Source organism: Tyto alba, unplaced genomic scaffold (assembly GCF_018691265.1).
Source record: "Tyto alba isolate M040663 unplaced genomic scaffold, T.alba_DEE_v4.0 Super-Scaffold_16, whole genome shotgun sequence".
NCBI lineage: Eukaryota > Metazoa > Chordata > Aves > Strigiformes > Tytonidae > Tyto > Tyto alba.
In genome coordinates this window covers 13326437-13344969 of record NW_024881278.1, presented here as the reverse complement: position 1 = coordinate 13344969, position 18533 = coordinate 13326437, and the positions used below count along the sequence as shown (strand labels likewise).

The following is an 18533-nucleotide window of genomic DNA, read 5'->3' as shown; positions in this document are numbered from 1 at the left end:
TACAAGGCTTCACCAGGGTCTTCTCTCTTCATAAGGAAAGGAACAAAAGGGGAGTTATGGATCAAGACAGTTAAAAATTTGGTTTTGTGAGAGCAAGTGTGAATGAAGCATGAAAACTAGCATAGGCCTTGAGTTATGTTTTGATCCATCAACACGTAATTTTGTGTGACAAAAGGTGCTGGAGGAGCCAGGAGGCAAGGCAAGCTGCACAGCCTTCCTGCTACATGTCTGAACTCTGAAATCCACAACAGAGCTTTTTAGCTGAAGGAAGATCCCCAGGAGATGATGCACACATGTGTCCCTCTCTACATCCATGCAGCTCTGAGGAGTGCACATGAAAGCCCCTACTCTGGTCAGGCAGAACAAATTGCTCTTTTAAAGCTCTGGTGCCACTGCTCATCCAAACATGCAAGTTTTCTGCCTTCTTGTTCCCTTCTTCCACTCATGTCCCAAAAACCCTCCCACCTCACAGTCCAGCATCTCCATGGATGATACACAGCCTCCCTTTGGAACAAAAGTAGATCTTTGATGGCAAGAGTTCTGCTGTCCTCTTTGATGACCGTAAAGGGAACAGGGTTCACAATGGGACATTTTATCTCCTGCATTCTTCCCTATCTGTGCCAGCATGATGCATTAGCAGATCTGTCCATTCTAGTGTTTCACTGTGTGTGTGAAATGTTCACTTTTCCGAAGTGAATCGCCCCTTTCCTTTAGACAAGTTAACAAAGAGGGGTTCAAACGTGCTCCAGACTGGAACAGCTACAGATGCCACGCAATAACTTCCCAGTTTAAATCTGAATCTACAATTCAGATTTGTTTAAACACTGACCTCCAAATGAACTACTGAGTCCGAAAACCCCAGACCTTGATGCACACTCATGTGAGCAAGTAGTGCAGGTGGGATCCAGCTCTGCATGTTGCAGCTTGGTCCCACCTCAGCACTGTGGCTTAAGGGAGTCTGGTGGAGCATCTGTGTAAACTGGTAGGAAGCCACCCCCCCTAATCTCTCTGGGGTCTTTGGAGCAGATCCCAAGGAAAGGCAAGTCTCTGCCTTCTTTAGGTGTCACAAGGAGTGACTGTCAAGCTCTCACTTGTAGAAATGAAATAACTCAGAAAATTCCATGGGCACAGGTGTGATCCAAGGCCAGAAGCGTCCTGGGTACCTCTGAGCAGCCTCCCTGCTCACACCACCTCCCTCCTGCCCTGCGTCTGCAGCTCCTGCTCCATCCCCTACGCTCCCCTGTGTTACAGATATATCTCAATGCTAACACAGCGGCTCACTAACAGCTTTGCTCTCTGTCCTCAGGGAAGACTCAAAATTGAATTTGTAGCAGTGACAGCACTGGTTTAAGATAAACCAGTTGGGATTTGACGGCTACTCTTCCCCCAGGCATTTCCAGCTAATAAGGATTTTGTCACTGTGACTGCCCTCAGCTTTGCAAGCTGCTGCTCCGCAATCCTCTTGGGGAGGGGTGGGGGTGGTGAGCAGAGGTGGTTGCTTTCCCACACACTCCCAAGGCACCACTTCAGATCAGGAAACTAATGGCAGTCAATGTCTCTCCTTCACAGGAAAGGGGCACAATGGCTTTGGAGCAGGGCTGGCAAATGACAGGGGCAATGGGAAGCCTCCAGAATGTGAAGAAATTTAATAACCAGGACTTCAACCGCCTGCGAGCCTCATGTCTGAGCCAAGGACTGCTTTTTGAGGATGCCACCTTCCCCGCTCACATCAGCTCCATCGGTCCCAACCTGCTCCCAGAGGATAAGCTGCGGCAAATACAATGGAAGAGGCCGATTGTGAGTTATGCCACCTGGGGTGTTTCACAGCCCTGCTGCTGAGTGGGAGTGCTGATGGCCAGGGGCTAAAAGGCTTCAGCTTGGGGAAGGAGATCTGTGCTAAGCAGGGAAGTAGACCCCAAGGGGAACACGGGGAGCGCAACACTGCAAGGAAGGATCCTTGCTGTGGGATGTGTGAAGGGAAGATTACCTCTGTAACATTAATGATTTTATTTAGTACGTTTTTGTAGAAAGCTTGTTTCCACCTGTGAACCTGACTAGAACTAGTGTTCCCACTTTGATCTGCTTCTGGAGGGCTTCGTGCAAACCTGAAAAGCAATACTTATTTTAAAGTAATTGGGACAAGGCATGAGATGAAGTACATTTGTCTGTTGATTCCCAGTTGCAGCTTAGTAGGCAATTGTCATCATCTGGCATATGGATGTTTAAATTGGGAGGTGGAATCACATACTTAGCTCTTTTATCCTAGGAACTAGTTTAGGGAATCTTTCCATGGTCAGACTGTGTTGTACAGCATTGCTATGTATCATTTTCTGCTGGTGCAGCTACTGGATTTACCATGTGTTCCTCTGTTCCTGGGTTTTGCTGAGCACACTGCCAGTGCCTCGGGCCTTTGGCTTCCCTGGGCTGGAGCAAACCAGTTCATCTCTGGGCAGGAGAACCCTCAGGGTGTAGAGATAGTAACTGTGAGACTGTAGAGACAGGACAAGACAATTAAGAAAGATTTATTTGGATGGCAGATGCAAGTAGGGCAATGAGGGTATGCTGGAGCTTGGCAGCGCGGTGGCCTTGGCAAGTGTGGATGTTGAAAGCTGTGGCTCACAGAAGGGAAGCAGGCTAGCCCAGGGAGCCTGCACAGCTGCTAAGTGTGGATGCCTGAATGGAAAGACAAGTGGTGAAGTATCAGATGGAGCAGAAGCTTCAGCCTGGACATCAACAAGGCTATGGCTATAGTGTTGTGGTGTTAGGGATGGGGCCTGAGGCTTGAACTTCTCACTACCCACTGCTGCAGCAGGGCCTGAAAGTGTCAGAGAAATTGTGTGTGCGGAGGTACAGGCACTTCCAATCTGTGTGGATGCTTTATCACATAGCTTGGAAGGTGTGGAGGTGCTGGGTGCAGATGTTTGGGTGTCCTCTGTGGAGCTGCTATGAAGGGATCATTCTCCTCTGCAGAAGCAGCTCCTACTGCTGGCTGAACATCTGGGCTTCTCCTCAGGTGGCCTTTCTTCAAGTCTGGGTCCAGTGAGAATGCAGCTGGTGGTGTGTTTTTTAACACCAGTGCTTTGCTTACAGGACTGTAGCAGGTGGGAATAATCTCTCTTGAAATAAGGGGTTAGTAGAAGAATAAGTAAAAATGCAAAGGATGGGAGTTAGTTGTCACCATTTTCAGACTGAGAAAGACAAATATATGATAATTAAGCATTAGACTCACAAAAGACAAACATGGATTTTAGAAATTACTCTCATGGGCATTTTAAAGATGAATAAACTGGAATAAAATGTTATGATACAGTTCTGTTAAGTACTAACCGCCCTGGTGTTTTTACCATTTGGGAGCAGCACAGATGCGTAGGATTTCAAAAGCATACAAACTGACTTGGAAACCCATATACCACTAGTAGGCACCACAGTGTGGGATGAACATCTATCCTACTGGAATATCCTGAAAGTTATTTAATGTGCAAAGGGACCAACGTACCTTGCCAAACACAGAAGATACTGCTGGTGTTTGAAGTTTATCAGGTGAAGCAAGTGTTGGAGAGTCACCTTCCATTTTGGTGAATCCATGAAGACTAAGCTGGTGAATGAAAGTTTTCATTAAATCAATTTCAAAAATTTGCAGATGTCATCTCCTTCCCAGGACTTTCCTTTAGAAGATTTTTTTTTTCCAGCAATCACTACACATTTTACAGCATTACCTCACCAAATTTACTGAAACCAATCACTTCCAACAATTTTTCAGAGTTTTTTTAAGGAAGGAGTGGGATGAGATGCCATTGGCTTTGCCAGAGCTCTCCTCGAAAACATTAAACCATATGCTTGTGGCCAAGGGTTCACGACACAAACATTGAAAAGCCTTTTCTTCTATTATAGAGGTTAAGGCAACATCACCAGCTGCTTTTCTACAATGTATTCAAGGGATAAAAGTTGAGACTGCTGACTCAGCTGGCTCATCTGGAATAGAAACCCAGCATGTCAGTGCTAAAGAAGGCTCCATTTTCTTTTTTTTTTCTCTGTTTGATCATAATTTCCACCAGTAGCCATTTCCTGACCAGCCAGGCTTCATCCTGATAGACAAGATGCAAGAAAAAAGGCAATGGTGTCAACTGCCTGGGAAGCCCAACCAGATGTTCTCAAATGTCACCACGACACCCACCCTGTGTCCTGGTGACATCAAAGCGTGGCCCAAGTCTCATGGCAGAATGAAGCAGGAGCAGAAGAAGTTGCTAAATAACAGTGGTTGTTTTTCTTTTATAGAGCTGCACATGTTCTGAGCCAAGGGTCAGGAAGTAAATAAAACTATTTTTGCATTTCAAGTATCCTGAAAGGTCAGTACTGCCTCCAGTTGCCTCTGGGAGTTGGTTCCTGGGGAGGAAGAAGGAAGGCTGCAGTGTTAGGAGCCAAACTGCCCCATTCCTGAAGTTTTTCAGTTGGGCACATTTCACCCCTGCAGAAATGTTCATCAACTCTTTGTTCTTAGGTCATTGCAATGCTAACTGTAAGGATGCATGATCCCAGGTGTTTAAGCAACCGAAACTACTCAGCAAAGAGATACCTATAATTTTCCCAAGGGTGACTGTTTCCTACCTGAATATGTCTCCCAGAGAGTGGGCATAGTTGCATTCTGCAGACAGAGCATGGCCAGTTTAACCTATGTCTGTATTTTTCTCAGCCTCCACCATTAGCTCCCTCCAACATTAAAAAATTTGGCTGGAAATCTACCTGTGACAAAACTGGCATCTTGGTCCTAATAATCTCTTAGACTCTATTTTCTGAGTCATATAGTGTCTGGTTACTTAAGTGGTAGATAGCAATTATAACTGCTGTCATTGTTCCAGAGCCAATTGAGCAATTGAGCAACATGCTGGTTCTGTTTTACCTTGTGCATTGTCAAGAGAATTGCCAATTACTTTCAGAGTTTGGAGACTTTGTATCTGGGGGTAATGTATAAAGTAGAGAGAAAACAGCTTGGTTTTTAGACAGCAATAGTCAGTGATGACAGTCAGAAACAACTTATTTTGACTTGTAAAGTGAGATGATTTAATATGGGAGTCCCTCAAGGGGAAGGTAGATTAGTAGCACCAAGACATTTGAAATGTCACTTTTCCTAACTCTGCAGTAGTTGCGGCTTTGCATCAGGTGGAGATGGTTTCAGGCTGTTTTTTCATCCCCAGGCCCTCAGTCTGCATCCATTGAAATGTGTACAATTTGTAACAGCGATTTTGCATGTGGTACTTCAAGCATTATTAGAGGTGGGGCTGGAGGTACCAGATACAGCAGGAGCTCTGCAATTAACTGGCCTTTTTTCTCACCCACAGTTTTGAGAAATGGAAGAGAAGTTCTATTTTAGACTGAACAAAGTATTTTCTGTAGTTGGGCTTTTCTAAAGGTCAGTCAAAGGGAAATTCTCCTTGAAGAGTTATGTCAGATTTTAAAAACTGAGATGCTTCTTTAAAAATGTTCAGAACAAATTTTGTCATTGTTTGGTGCTTTTCCTTCACACAAGCAATTGAGTGGAACAGGAAGTCATGAAACCATTTGCTGTTGCTGAATATGTGTTTTTAATTAATTAATGTTTAGGCTAAAGATTTCACCTTGTTCTGATCGTAATGCATAATACTATACAGATGCAAAAAGAAACTGAATTAGGATGATCCAGATGGTGTGAATTGTGGTGGTGCAGAATCTGGAATGCTTTACCTTTGCTAACATTGGTTATATGTTCAAACATGGTATGTGTGGGGAGAGAGATTACCACGTATGCAGCAGTGCCTTGGCCCTGCACCAGGGATAGCCCATCATTGTGCTCAATATGGTGCCCATTATAAACATTAGGGGTAGTCTCTGATCTTCAGTGCTTATGCTTTAAAAAAGCTAAAATGGGCAGAGAAGATTTTTTCTGAAGCGTCTTCAAGGTCACAGATTCCTGCTCCTGCACTGCTCACCCTTTGTCCCTTGGGGACCCTGTAGGTCCCTTATGGAGTGAGGGATTTCTGAGCAAGAGTATGAGGGTCCATCCCCTGTTTATCATAGACTGTGATGGGGGTGGGGGGGCAACCAGAAGAGAGGGAAAAGCTGCAAGGTGGCCAAGGGAAGTTTGAGGATCAGCATAGGAGAAATCCCTGAGTGCCTCTAATGTGGCTTGTGGGGAGGGTGCATGGTGAAAGGACTGTCTGAAATAGCCGACATGGGTTTCCTCTGCATCATCACAGTCTGTTCGTAGCATCAGGGCATGGACTCCTTGGGTATTTGTCTCATGTGTCCAGTGTCAGGGGAAGGGAAGAGTAGGGTCTAAAAGAAGTCCTTGGATAGAAACCATAGAAAGAGACTGCTTTAGTGTGATCTTGAGCAAGGGATATACCTTGGTCCCTTAGCAGAGATTCAGAGAACCATGCTACTGCATTTAGCATCTAAAAAGCACTGAGGAAAATTATACGCTTTGAGCCAATGTTTGTTTGCTGGGAAAAGTGATTCGTCATTTGATTCAGTAAATTTGCAAAAGCGCTTGCTCACATTTTTTCCTCCCTTCCTCTGTCCCTTCCCAAAGCAAATGTAACCTTCTTTCAGGTACAGAGTGTCCATCATGATTCTGCACTGCTTTTGATGATTATTTGTTTATTGTCATTTTATTTGCTTCCCAGAAATTTCCAGGATTTAACATCAACATTAAGGAATTTTGAACCCAGGAACTGACTAAACCAAAATGGACCCGTTAAAAAAAAATGTTGAAGTTAGGATATTTCCAGACAGATATGCTGAGCTAGAGTTCCTACTGCCTTGGTCAGCCTGTAGATAGAGGGGAGAAGAAGACAGATTTTATTCATGCAAGAAATCAGACAACAGTTTAAAGTTAACCTAGAACCTAGCTCTGATAGCACAGGGGAAAAAGGAAGAAAAATATAAAAAAAAAAAAAAAAAAAAAAAAAGGAAAAATAAATGTGGATTGTCACATAAACTGCTTTAATAAAGCAAGTTATGGGAAATGTGTGCGATGAGGGATAGCGCTGACCTGCACTACCTGCAGGTCTGTCACTGTGGGGCTGTTCTCTGGCATGAGCCAAAGCCGCTTGCCAGCTGTTCATGGTGGAGTTCACAGCTTCAGTATTTCCCAGGGGCCACAAGGCCCTTGGATCCTGTTCAGTATTTCTCCTTGATGGAAGGCAAAACCAATTTGCCTTATTTTTGAGTCTGCGTGTGCAATCAGTGTAATTGAACGGGAGCAGCATTTCCAGGCTGCCATTGTCTTAGCCCTTGCCTGCTCAGCTGATTGCATCTGACCTCAACTTCAGAGTTTGTATTTCTGGGCCAAGGAAGCTGCAGTGCATCACCATTTATTACATCTGTCTTTCTGCACAGGCTTTAGATGAGGAGGGTTGATTTGCATACTATATCTGGGCTCTGCTGCTTTTGGAAAGGGCTTGTTGTTGGGGGGGGAACACACATATCCTGGGTTGAGGGCGAAGCAGTGCTCCTATGATGGTGGGCTGACTCACCTGCTTCCCTGTTTCTCAGGCTGGGGAGTCAGCCAGCAGGATTATATGACTGTGGCAGCCTCAGGGGAATAGTTAGTTGGTAACGCTGTGCCACTTCAGAAACTTCAGCTTGTACTGTATGGTCCAAGTGGGAGGTTTCAAGACCTCTAAGGAAACTACCTCTTAAAGGCTCGGGTAGACAGGGCTAGCTGCACTGTTTACCTCCTTTGTATTTACCTCCTTTGTTTGCAATTGTCATTGGTTTTTAGCACTAAGCCACACAAAGCAAAGGGGTTGCAGCTAAAATCTGAGCTGGTTTCTGTTTCTGCTAGTTGTTGGACACCAGTTCATCCTCCAACAGGACTTTGCTTTCACTTTTGTGGGCTCTCCACATGTGCAGTCTGAGGACCTTATTCCTCCATTGTAAGAGAGAGCTGGAGCAGAGCAGGGGTTTTTAAGCAACTGAGGTAAAATGGGCAATTAGGAATTGAGCTATTCTGCTGTAAAGCAGGGAATTGAGTTCTGGTGGGGCAAGTAAACCCGCTGAGATTAGACTGGTTTTTTCCCATCTAAGAGAGTGTCAAAGAAAAGCAGAATATGAGGTTAAAAAAAAAAAAAAAAGAAAAAAGATTTGGCAGATTCAAGGAAACAGATTCCCAATTCCCTTGTATTCTAATAATCACAAAACTGTGGATAGAGCCTCCAGCCTGAAAAGTCCTTTAGCCCACAAGTGACGGAGAGTGGGAGGATGTATGTGGGAGAAGCATTAGTTTCAGCTTGCTCAGTTATCCTTTCCCTCTTCAAGCTGTTAGAGACGAGTCATTGCAACAGGCAGACCTTTGGAGTGACCGAGCATAGCTTATCTCTTGTTCTGCCCTCCCTCATTACTCCAACTGGCTTATTTCTGTGTGAGCTATTCTGTAGAGGTTTCCTGTGGTTACGGGATGTGTGACTGGTGTGCCTGACTCCTCCTCAGCACACTGCTAGGCAGTGCCCTCAGCCCAGGGAACTGCAATACCATGTTTTCTTCTTAATCCAGAGCAACACTATTACAGGCACAGCAGTGATGCTGATTTAAGATTTGTCCAGCTGAGAACAGAGTTTGGCTTTCAGTCAATAACAGTATTTTTTATTTTTCTTAATTGGTGTGTGTTGAACAGGGAACACCATGGTTCGTGATGTCAGGACGTATCGGGAAGGTGGAGCTGGAGCAGCGGGTAGAAACACAAGTGCAGCCGCATGAAAAGATGTGGTGCTGTGGCAGGAACAGAACCGAGGCTGGGATTTTACTGTAGGGTTAAGCTGAACTGATCAGGTGGTAGCACCGCAGAGTCACCTCCTGCCTTTTAACCCTCAGTGGCCTTGTCCCTGCACTCAGGGTCATGCTGGGCCAGTGGAGAAATCTGTGGGAAAGTGTCCATGGTCAGCCCACCATACTGAGCAGCAGACTGCAGTCAGACCGGCTTATACTGCCTATGAAATCCCACCTCAGACCTCCAATTTTCCACAGAAATGTCCGACTGTGTCCTTTGTATGTATGCATGTGGCCTACCTCTACACTACTCACATCCAGCTTCTTCTGGGGACTTGTTCCTTAAAAATTTGAAGCAATTATAAAAAGAAATTCAGAGACAAACAGAGGTACAGGGTACTGTCCTTCCACCTCTAAAATTAATTCTCCATCTTGACCTTTGGATAAACAGTACTTCTGTGGTAAGACCATTCTGTAGAGGATGAACTGGTTTGAACTTGAACTTCTCATTTATTTTGAATACATAATGAAGTCTTCAGTGGGTCAGGGAAAACAAGTGATGATAGCTTTGTCCTGGGGGGATGAGTTCAGGCAGAGCACTTGACTTACAGTCCATATGGTTGCCTTCACTGCTGGACTTGTAGATACTCTGAGAAGAGACCACGTGCCTCCTTGAGCTCCTTCTTCTTTACCCCTCCAGCAAAAACTGAAAAGTCTTGGGGAAAATGTCACAAAGCCTCATCAAAATTTCCCAGTGAAACAGGGCACTGCCTCTGGACAGACTTATATTTAAATCTGTGGTTTCTCTATTTGTCATGTAGTTTGAGCGCTAGCGAACAGTGAGGCTTGCACATTTTGTGTGGCAGTAACTATGTGCTTAGCTGTGTTTTACAATAATAGGTGATAGTTTCTGGTGGTTTATGATGTCTGTATTCTTACCTTTGAAGGAAGAGGAGCTAATTGGAGACTTCCTTGCCTCCCTTTCATTCCGGGCGAGAAGGCCCAGATTTCCAAAGCACTGCACCCATCACCGTTATGTCTTCTCTAAACTCTTTCAGAAACCCTCTGCTCTTAGTTCAGGCTCCACACAGCGCCCTACAAGGGAACAGCCATTCCACCATTCACTTCAGGGGTAGCACTCTTCCAGAGTTCTTCTGAGTATCTGGTCTTACAATTCCCCACCAGAGCCCCTCCTGCCCTTGCTTCAGCTTCTCTTTGTCTCCTGCCCCTCCTTGGCTCACACCCAATGCTCTGCAAAGAGCTCATGCTCTGTGCTGTGCATCCTTTTGAAGTGTGCCCATGCTGCCTCTTTTTCTCAAGCCTGCAGAGAGGTGGCTACAGTCAGAATCACAAACCTCTTGTTAAAACCTGCCCCGCCATTTCTGTGCACAGCGTGCACAGCAAGGAGGACTGCTGCCATTTCAGCCAGCAGCAGTGGTGTCAGCTAAGTGGGAAATCACCTTGCATTTGCTGCATGGTTTCTGCAAACAAACAGCTGCTGAGCAGCCCCTTTCCCATGGCTAGTCACACATTCTGTGCTGCTTGCCGGTTATTGCCCCCGAAGTCTGTGGGGAGTACACCCCACTGGAAGCAGAGCTTAGTATTTTGTGAGTGGGAATTACAGTGACAGTGTTTGGGTTCAGCTTTTGTTCTCTTTGATAGCCACAAAATTGTCTGTATGCACACTCAAGGCATGTTGGTTGGGGCTGACTTCAGATCATGTTTTTTCTGTTTTTAGAAAAACTTACTGGTTTCTCTCAGCAAGGAACCTGCTTAATTACTCACCTTATCCCCATTTGCTTACTGGGGACTCAAACATCTTTGTGGGCAATAGGGTATCTGCTGAGGCATCTAATGGGATGACTTTTCAGCCAGTCTCCATAACAGGTTAGCAGAATCCACAGTACACTTAAGAGTTTTATTGTCCCAGCACAGAGCAGAGCATCAGCCCTTTCCTTGGGGATCCCACAAGAGATGCAGCTGCCTTCCCATTAATTTCACACTTGTGTTTCTATATGGTGGTCACCCCCGTGGCAGTTATGCACTGTAGCACATCCAGTAGAGTCCAGCCAACCTGCCTGGGACAACTAAGACTTCAACAGCCTCTGAAATGATGGGGGAACACAAATACCTATTCCTTTATGCTGTTGTTTAGTTACTCTTTCCTGCTTGTGGGAGGTTTTGAATTCACCCAGGTGAGAGAGGCAAACTGCTGTCAGGAAAATAGAAGCAGGGATAAGATAAAACCAAAACAGATGTAGAGGGGAAAGGAGAAGGGATGAGCACTGCTGCTTCCCTGTACGAAGACCAGCCACTGGTGCTGGTGACCACCATTTCTTAGGCCGGCTCCTACGCTACGAGTAAATCTCTTATTGCAAATTCCCAAATCCCTAGGAGAGGTGTGGATGACTGCGTGAAAGCATCTCTCAAGGAAGATGCCTGCCCAAGCTGCTTTCTCCAGTGTCAGCTGTGCTTTGGGAGCATGATCTGTTTGCCAGCCTGGAACATCAGTGTTGCGTTGCATCTTCTCCTGACAGGGTAACTTCTTAGAGGGGTTTGATCACCATGAAGCCATTTCAGAAAACTGACAGAGTTTGTTAATGCTGAGCTCACGCAACCGTGCGAGTCACAAGTCACATTGTGTGCTGGTCTCATTTTTGTGCAGCATGTCAAATCAATTGGGAGAATAAATGCCAGAACCTGCTTAAGGAAGAGCTGATGCATTATTTTTCTTACTCAGATGGTTTTTCTCCCTTTTATCTCTTAATTTTCTTAGGTGCATGGTGACTTTCCTATTTAAGGCTGATTGCTCTTTCAAAACAGAGCCTTACCCAGTTAGGGTGTGCCAAGGGTTACTCACAGGGGATACTTGGGCCATTCGTACCTGAACACTTGGGTATCCCAGACCAATAGCAGATGCAGGTGGAAGAATAGTTCACATTTCTGTGTGTAAAGCCAAGCTCTGAAGCATTTCCCCCTTCACTGCCCAAGCAAGACTCTCAAGGAATGCAAGGAGAATTCTCCCTAAATTAAAAATAAGTCAGCCAGGCCTATGGGATTTTGCAACCAGAGATTAAGATCTCTTTCTATAGCTTCCTCACCAGAGTGAGGAAAAGCAGCCCAGGATGATCTGTATTAGTCCTGCATGGAAACACAGACAGCTTAGAGAGTGAAACATTCCCAGACCCAGAGCTGAGCTGAGCTGAAGTACAGACCCCACTCCACTTTGCTTGGAAGCCTCTGTGTCTGCCCTATTGTCCCTCAGGAAACTGCATGATTTTGCAGTCAGGCTCAAATCCCTCTCTGAAAGATGTTGGCAGCATTAGAGAAACTCAAATGAAAACTCCTTGAGCACCCAGACACAAGTCCCCTTTCCTAAGAATAGCAGAGCAGACTAAAGAAGAGATGCGTGAGTATCTCCTCTGTTTTTGTTGGTGGCAGGTAACAAAATACCAGGGCTCAAGAGAAATAGTTTTCATCTGTGGAAAAGGTAGGCAAGCAAGGATCTTCAAGGGACAGGAACACACTGCTAGCAAAGGCTGAGTGCTCACACTACTCTCTGCATTTTCTTTCCTCCAGGAACTTTGGAGATATCCTTATTTGATCATGGATGGAGTTAGCAGATTTGATATCATGCAGGGAGACATAGGTAAGGTCATATTCCTGTTCTTGGAAAAGATTGGCACAAAGCAATAATGTGTGATTGCTGTGTTCAGAGTGCTTGATGGGAAGACATGGACCATGGTAGCTGCAGTAAACAATTAACGCAGGTCAATCCAGACTCACATAAATCCACACATAATTTATTGCTAACAGGATTCCCAAGTGCAGCAGCTCTAATCCCTGTTATTTATACACAGCAACTGCCCTCTGTGTATATAAGTACAACCATAGAAAGGGAGGTCCAACTGAGATCAGGCAGATGCTTCAACTACAAGGGTCAAACATGGTTCTAGGGTAGGTAGGTACAGCTCTAACATGTGTAGGACTGAATTTTCTTTTCATCCTAATATCTTCATCTGACTCTCAGTGTTTTCTTCCTGTGAACATTTCTGTCCGTCTTCTCTGATACTTACCCAGACATGTGTCTACACCCTGTATTCGTTCCATTTTTTTCTCCTGGCCCATAACCATGTTTGTCATTGGGAACAGCTCTGCTCCCATATAGAAATAAAAGTCTTCCCATTTCTCACCCCCCTGAGAAGTTTGAAGATTTCCTAGACAATGATCTAGACTGCAAGTCTCAACATGACCACAGAAGATTGGAGGAGCATGAAAGTAGAAAAAGATGGCTGGGTGGCATTAGGGTTCCCAAAGGATATTGATGGTGAATACTGTGTAGTGGTTCAGCATTTCTGGGGAGGAAAGGGAGACAGAAGAGCATTCGTTTCTTTTAACAAGCTGTGTCTTAGATGTCTTAGATGTTGAAATCCACTCTCCTGAAGAGTTAGTTATGATCCATAACAGTGAGTAACAGACTGAATGCACTGGATTCTTCCCTCCCTTGAGGTGACTGCTGGCTGCTGGCTGCTGTGGGCTCCCTGACACTGCAGAAGCAATTTTTGGAAAATGTTTTACCAAAGGACCAAGGATTCCAGGATGATTATGCTGGGATTTTTCATTTCCGGGTATGTATTCTCTGCTGTATTGACACTACTTGGGCTAAGGTAGTTGGATTGTATAGGGGTTCCAAACTGCAGTCCCAGATTTCAACATCCTTTAATGGTTTGGTTCTTCAGGACTGAATCCCAGTTCAGAATTTTGCAGAAAATCCCCAATTTTCTAATGATTCCTTGTGTTCCAGGTGGTGCAATCACACCTCAGGGAATTTGAAGCCCTTTTCTGAAAGTTATGACTCCAGAGGTACAGATACCGGCTGTTCAGATAAATTTGTGTACATATATGTTTTAGATGGCATTCTGGTGTCTGCTTTGATTTGGACAGTTTGTTATGGCTGTCAACACACCTGTGTTCTTTATCGGTTTGGACTGATTTTCTGTTTCCCCATATACTTCACCTTGCACTTTTAGCTCATGTAAATGGCTTGAAATTACAGACCCTTGGAGACAGATCAGAGGAACAGGCTTTTGATATTTTGTAAAGAGATTTGTTTCAGAGAGAGGAGCAAGGTTTTTAGTAAATCTCACTTTCTCCCAACTCTTGAAATTCTCTGAATCTCCCAGGAGGGTGACTGGTATAGTTACTGGCAGGCCCTGATTGCTTGTATCTGAGTCAACCAAATAGCTTGTGGGATTAGAAGCACTTGCAGTATCATTAAGATCCAGAAGGTAAACTGGATGTAGAGAGAATCAGTATATAATCGGCCATTCATCATCCCTCTTTTTTCACAAATCCGTTCTGTTATATACAGTTCAGTACCAAGCAGAGAGCTCTGGCAGTGAGACTTCTTTGACCCCCTGGAGGTCTTGTGGAGCAGCACCAGCAGGATTATCTTGCAGGCAGTCTAAATTTTTCTCTGTTCCTTTGCTCCTCAGAATACCAGATGTTTCTGTCTTGGCCCATTTCCAGCATGCAGAGGTGCACTATATGAGATAAACCAGCTGAAGGGATATCAGTCCACTTAAAATACATTAAAAGGATACAAACTAGATTGTCTTTCATGAGAGCTTTGACAAAAATTAGTTAGAATCAATCCTTAAATCTTAAACAGTATAAATACCTTACAGTATTTGAAAATGTTTTCTCTGTCATCTCATCTGCAAATCAATGTTTCTGGCTTTCCTTGAACAATAAACCCCTGAGAAAACTACTCTGAATGGAAATACTTCTCAGCAATGCCTTTCAGTTATTCCATCAAAGATATTTTACTGCCATCCACAGGCTAAGCCACCAGTCCTCAGTTCAGTGAAGAATCGCAAACAAGACATATCATATGCTAATACAAAAATTTTAGCTTATAACTTTTCACCTTTTTGGATCTGGAGCAGGTTGCCTCTCAGGAATACAAAGGGCTGTTCCACTCTTCTTACACAACACTGGCTGTTTGGCTGCAAGAATTAAGGATGTTAAACACTTTATCAGCTGCAGCTAAGATGGATGATGTTTTTATCTAGGGAATAATTACAATGACATTATTTCACCAAGAATTAAGTTAGTCCCATGTTTATGTAGAAATCACTTTCTTTGCCACAGATATTGTGATGCCTGTGAGGCAGGGTCTGCCATGCGTTGTGACAGTGAGCAGCAGCAGCTCAGCCTGGGAAAAAAACAGAAATATTCTGCAGGGACTACAGAGGGTTATGGCACAGTACATCAACTCAAAACAGGGTGGATCTGCCCTGTGCATTAATGTCTCTGCTCTCAGGAGGAAACTTATTAAATCTTTAAAAACCTTAAGTGGTCAAGACCTTAGTTTCAGGACACATCTAAAAGGTGCCTTCTAACACCATGCAAAAGAGAATGGTTGAAAGGCATGGGATTTTCACTTTGCTCAATTCCAGAACTGGATATCTCTAAGATCCCTGTCAAGGGAGGGGAAAAAAAAGAGGCAAAATAACCTCATAGTATTCCTGCTTTGACTAGCAGCACCATAGGCATGTTGTCATCTTGCAACTGTCCATTTCTTTTTCCTCTTCTTCTAAGCCCAGGAAAATAAAGTCCTGATTTAAAAGTTTCACCACAAATGTGGAAGCGAAGAACTTCTGTCTTTGCAGCCTGCCTTTGCAGACATTTTCCCAGCTGCAGTACTTTAAGTCCTGAGGGTATAAAGAAATTTCAAAAAGACATTCTCAAGCCAAAAACTGGGGCCATTGGCCCCCTCTGAAGGGATATGGAGGAGAGTGGCTTCTCCTGTACCACTCTTGCACTTCCAGAGCATCCTAGGACTTTCCATGAGGTTTCTCATTCCCATTGTGGCTTTTCCTGTCCTTATGAGATCAGATGAGACCATGATGTGAAACTCTGTGGCAGTCAGGAAAAAGCAGCTCTCTATCCAGCTGAGGAAAAATACAGTTCTGGGTTCAGAAGGCCTCCAAGCTTGAGCTCCCTAGCAAAGATGACCAAGGAACTTGGCTTTTAGAAAAATGTCACTTAGTGGGTTTGGACTGCATTAATCCCCACAGCTGGTTCCATATTGTTCTCCTGTTTGCCTGTTGTGTTTGCACGTGAAGCACCATGGGGAGATATGGCTGGATGTCACACCTTTTCTCCATGCAGACCTGCTGCCAAGTGTTGACTGATGGAAGGAGGGCATGTTAGGTGACCAAATTGACGACTGCTTTTGGACTGTCCTTTTGCCTGTCTCTCTTTTGGGCAGTGGTAGGCTTTTCCTCAAACCCCATCCTGCCAAAATGATGCTGAAGCCTCAGACCACTCCTGGAGCTCAAGTTCAGAGTCCAACCCTGTCACATCCTGCCACCGCTAATGTAGGAAATGAGAAGCTGGGGTGAGGCAGAACATATGTAGGATCAAATCTGCTTTCAGCTTAGAAGACTGTAAGCTGCTTTGCTGCTGGGCAGATCTGGTCTTGTGCTTTTCTAACAGAACAGCTCATTTTGGGGTTTCTCATTGACCAAAGCTTTTGAAATAAAGTCATGCTAGACTAAATCTATTGCTGGCATACTTCCACTAGAGTCCTTAGCATTACTGCAAATAAGAGCTTGGCCTCTTATGATTGCAAATCATGCTAAGCTACATTAATCTGCTAATGACTCTGGAAATGGCTCCTTTAGTTCATCCCCACAGATCTCTTTCCCTTTCTTCTCCCTTGAAAGGTTTCATCAGCTGGATCAGCTGGAGAAACACCTGCTCTGTCCACATGCTGGAGAGACTGCCTGCATCCTCATCTATCAAGGAGACGGATAACACCTCAAAACAGTCTTTAGTCACTATGCTGTTCATGTCCATGACAGCATGTCAGGGGTCTTAATTGAAACACACAGGAAAGAAAATCTAGAGACTGGATCTTGACAGAGGCTCTCTGGCCAAGAGCTGTGCTGCAGGGGAAAATCGAAGTGCAGCTGAGGAGTGAGGTTCACTGAACCATCTGCATGATTGTTCTTTATCATCCTGAATGCTTGCCATCACCTAAGAATATTAGCATATTTCCCACGTTGAATCTTTCCTCCCACTGATTGCAGGACTATTTATATTCCCAAATGACTTCTACTGTCACTGGGAAATCCAGCCACTTGGTAGCTTGTTTAACAATGTGGACCGTTAGCCTGAAGCAGTTCAGGAGACAACTTGCACATATCCATGCTTTAGATTAATTTCTGTGCTATTTCAGGAGGCTGTTGCTTGGCATGAATATTAGCTCTTAAGAGAGGCTCATTCTCTTCTCCCTCTTTTCCTTTTTTTTTCCATTTTTTTTTCTAATTTTTTTTTTTTTTTTCCAGTTCTGGCAATATGGAGACTGGGTGGATGTAGTGATAGATGACCGGCTGCCATTCCTAGATGGAAGATATCTGTCTGTACAGCCTCGAACATCAAATGAATTCTGGCCATCCCTGCTGGAAAAAGCATATGCCAAGTAAATATACCCAGTCTATTCTTCCACCTACTGCTGAATCCTTTATATGGGTGGTTTCACTCTCTGCTTTATGCAAAGCACACATGGAGGAGTTCAGGCTAATAGCTGTGTATGTTGTACTGTGATTATGCAAGTAACTGTGGCTGCTTGCAAACACAGGGCCAACATAACCTGGAGATGTTCGTCTCAGGCTGAAGACCTAAATGTACCCAGTCCAACTCAGGGATGTTATTGCCTGAGAATTAAAATTATAATTAAATTGAACAGGATAATAGTTGGTGATACAAAAGGGGCTAGGAATCTTTCTACTTTAAGCAAACTTCTTTGCCTCTGTTTTCCTTTTCATATTTTTCTCTGTTTAAAACTGCAGACTCTAAGCAGGGATTACCTCTGTTTACAGTCACTAATCAGAGATCATGTAGATATTTGAAGCAGGCAATGAAAGGAAGCATGACTGAAGAATATGTCCAGGCACAACACATGCATTCCTGTGAGTCTCTGGTCAGCTCTCACTTCACGCAGACTACTCTGACTCTTGGTTGAGGTCCCCAGAGTACTGCAGGGTTAATAAAGATTAATAAAGAGATAATAATTTTTTTAAAGTCCTCTGAAGAGTGAAGGGATCAGTGTGTGGTCCCTTAGCATCTGTAACATTGCCCATTATTAATTATGCTGAAGAGAAATTTCTTTGCTAGGGGTAGTATGAAGGGCTGGAACTTGTTACATATGCCCTACGTCAAGCTGGTGTAACATTTGCAATGCAGTAAATAGGAGCTGAAGAAGAGAGCTAATTATTTTGGCAGATTTGGTCAGGAATAAGCAAATGTTAAAGCAGCATCTGAGCAACTCAGAAATAGGATACATTTTGCCCTGAGATATCTCAGAAAAGTTGACTCAGGATTCAGTATCAATTTCCTACATAAGATTTTAATTACAAAACAAACCAAACCTCTATTAAATTAAAGTTGCAAGCAATGCTGTTTATGTGATTCCCATTTGAGAAGTTTTTCCCCAGTGCCCATGACAAATTCTTTTCATCTGTGTAGGACAAGGACAACCCTTCAAAATACAATTAGCTGCAGACTTCATTTGATTACATTCATTAAATACAGTGTGTATGGTGGGGTTTAACAGCATGCTCTACCTGCTCTAAGTACAGCATGTTCCAGCTTATTTGCTGTCTCAATAAAAAGCACACGATAAAAACAACAAGGACTGTGTTGGCAATATTAAATTATTATCCTATTACTGCACTCTAGCAGAGTGAATTGGGAACAATGCTGAAAACTTGTTTCTGTCT

The 18533-nt window shown here is 44.1% G+C and overlaps 1 protein-coding gene across 5 annotated transcripts in view; it reads left to right on the top strand.

The window, feature by feature from the left end:
• Window positions 1-1496: 1496 nt before the first annotated feature.
• Window positions 1497-18533, top strand: part of LOC104361634 (calpain-13) — a 45856-nt gene continuing 28819 nt past the window's right edge. For all 5 annotated transcript variants that reach the window (XR_004406578.2, XM_032989367.2, XM_032989364.2 and 2 more), the window contains exons 1-4: window positions 1497-1797; window positions 12322-12391; window positions 13252-13370; window positions 17100-17233. Coding sequence is in view for 4 of the 5 variants with exons in the window: in XM_032989367.2 (XP_032845258.2) it covers window positions 1543-1797; window positions 12322-12391; window positions 13252-13370; window positions 17100-17233 (578 nt within the window). In the remaining variant the exon portion in view is untranslated. The remainder of the gene's footprint in view (window positions 1798-12321; window positions 12392-13251; window positions 13371-17099; window positions 17234-18533) is intronic.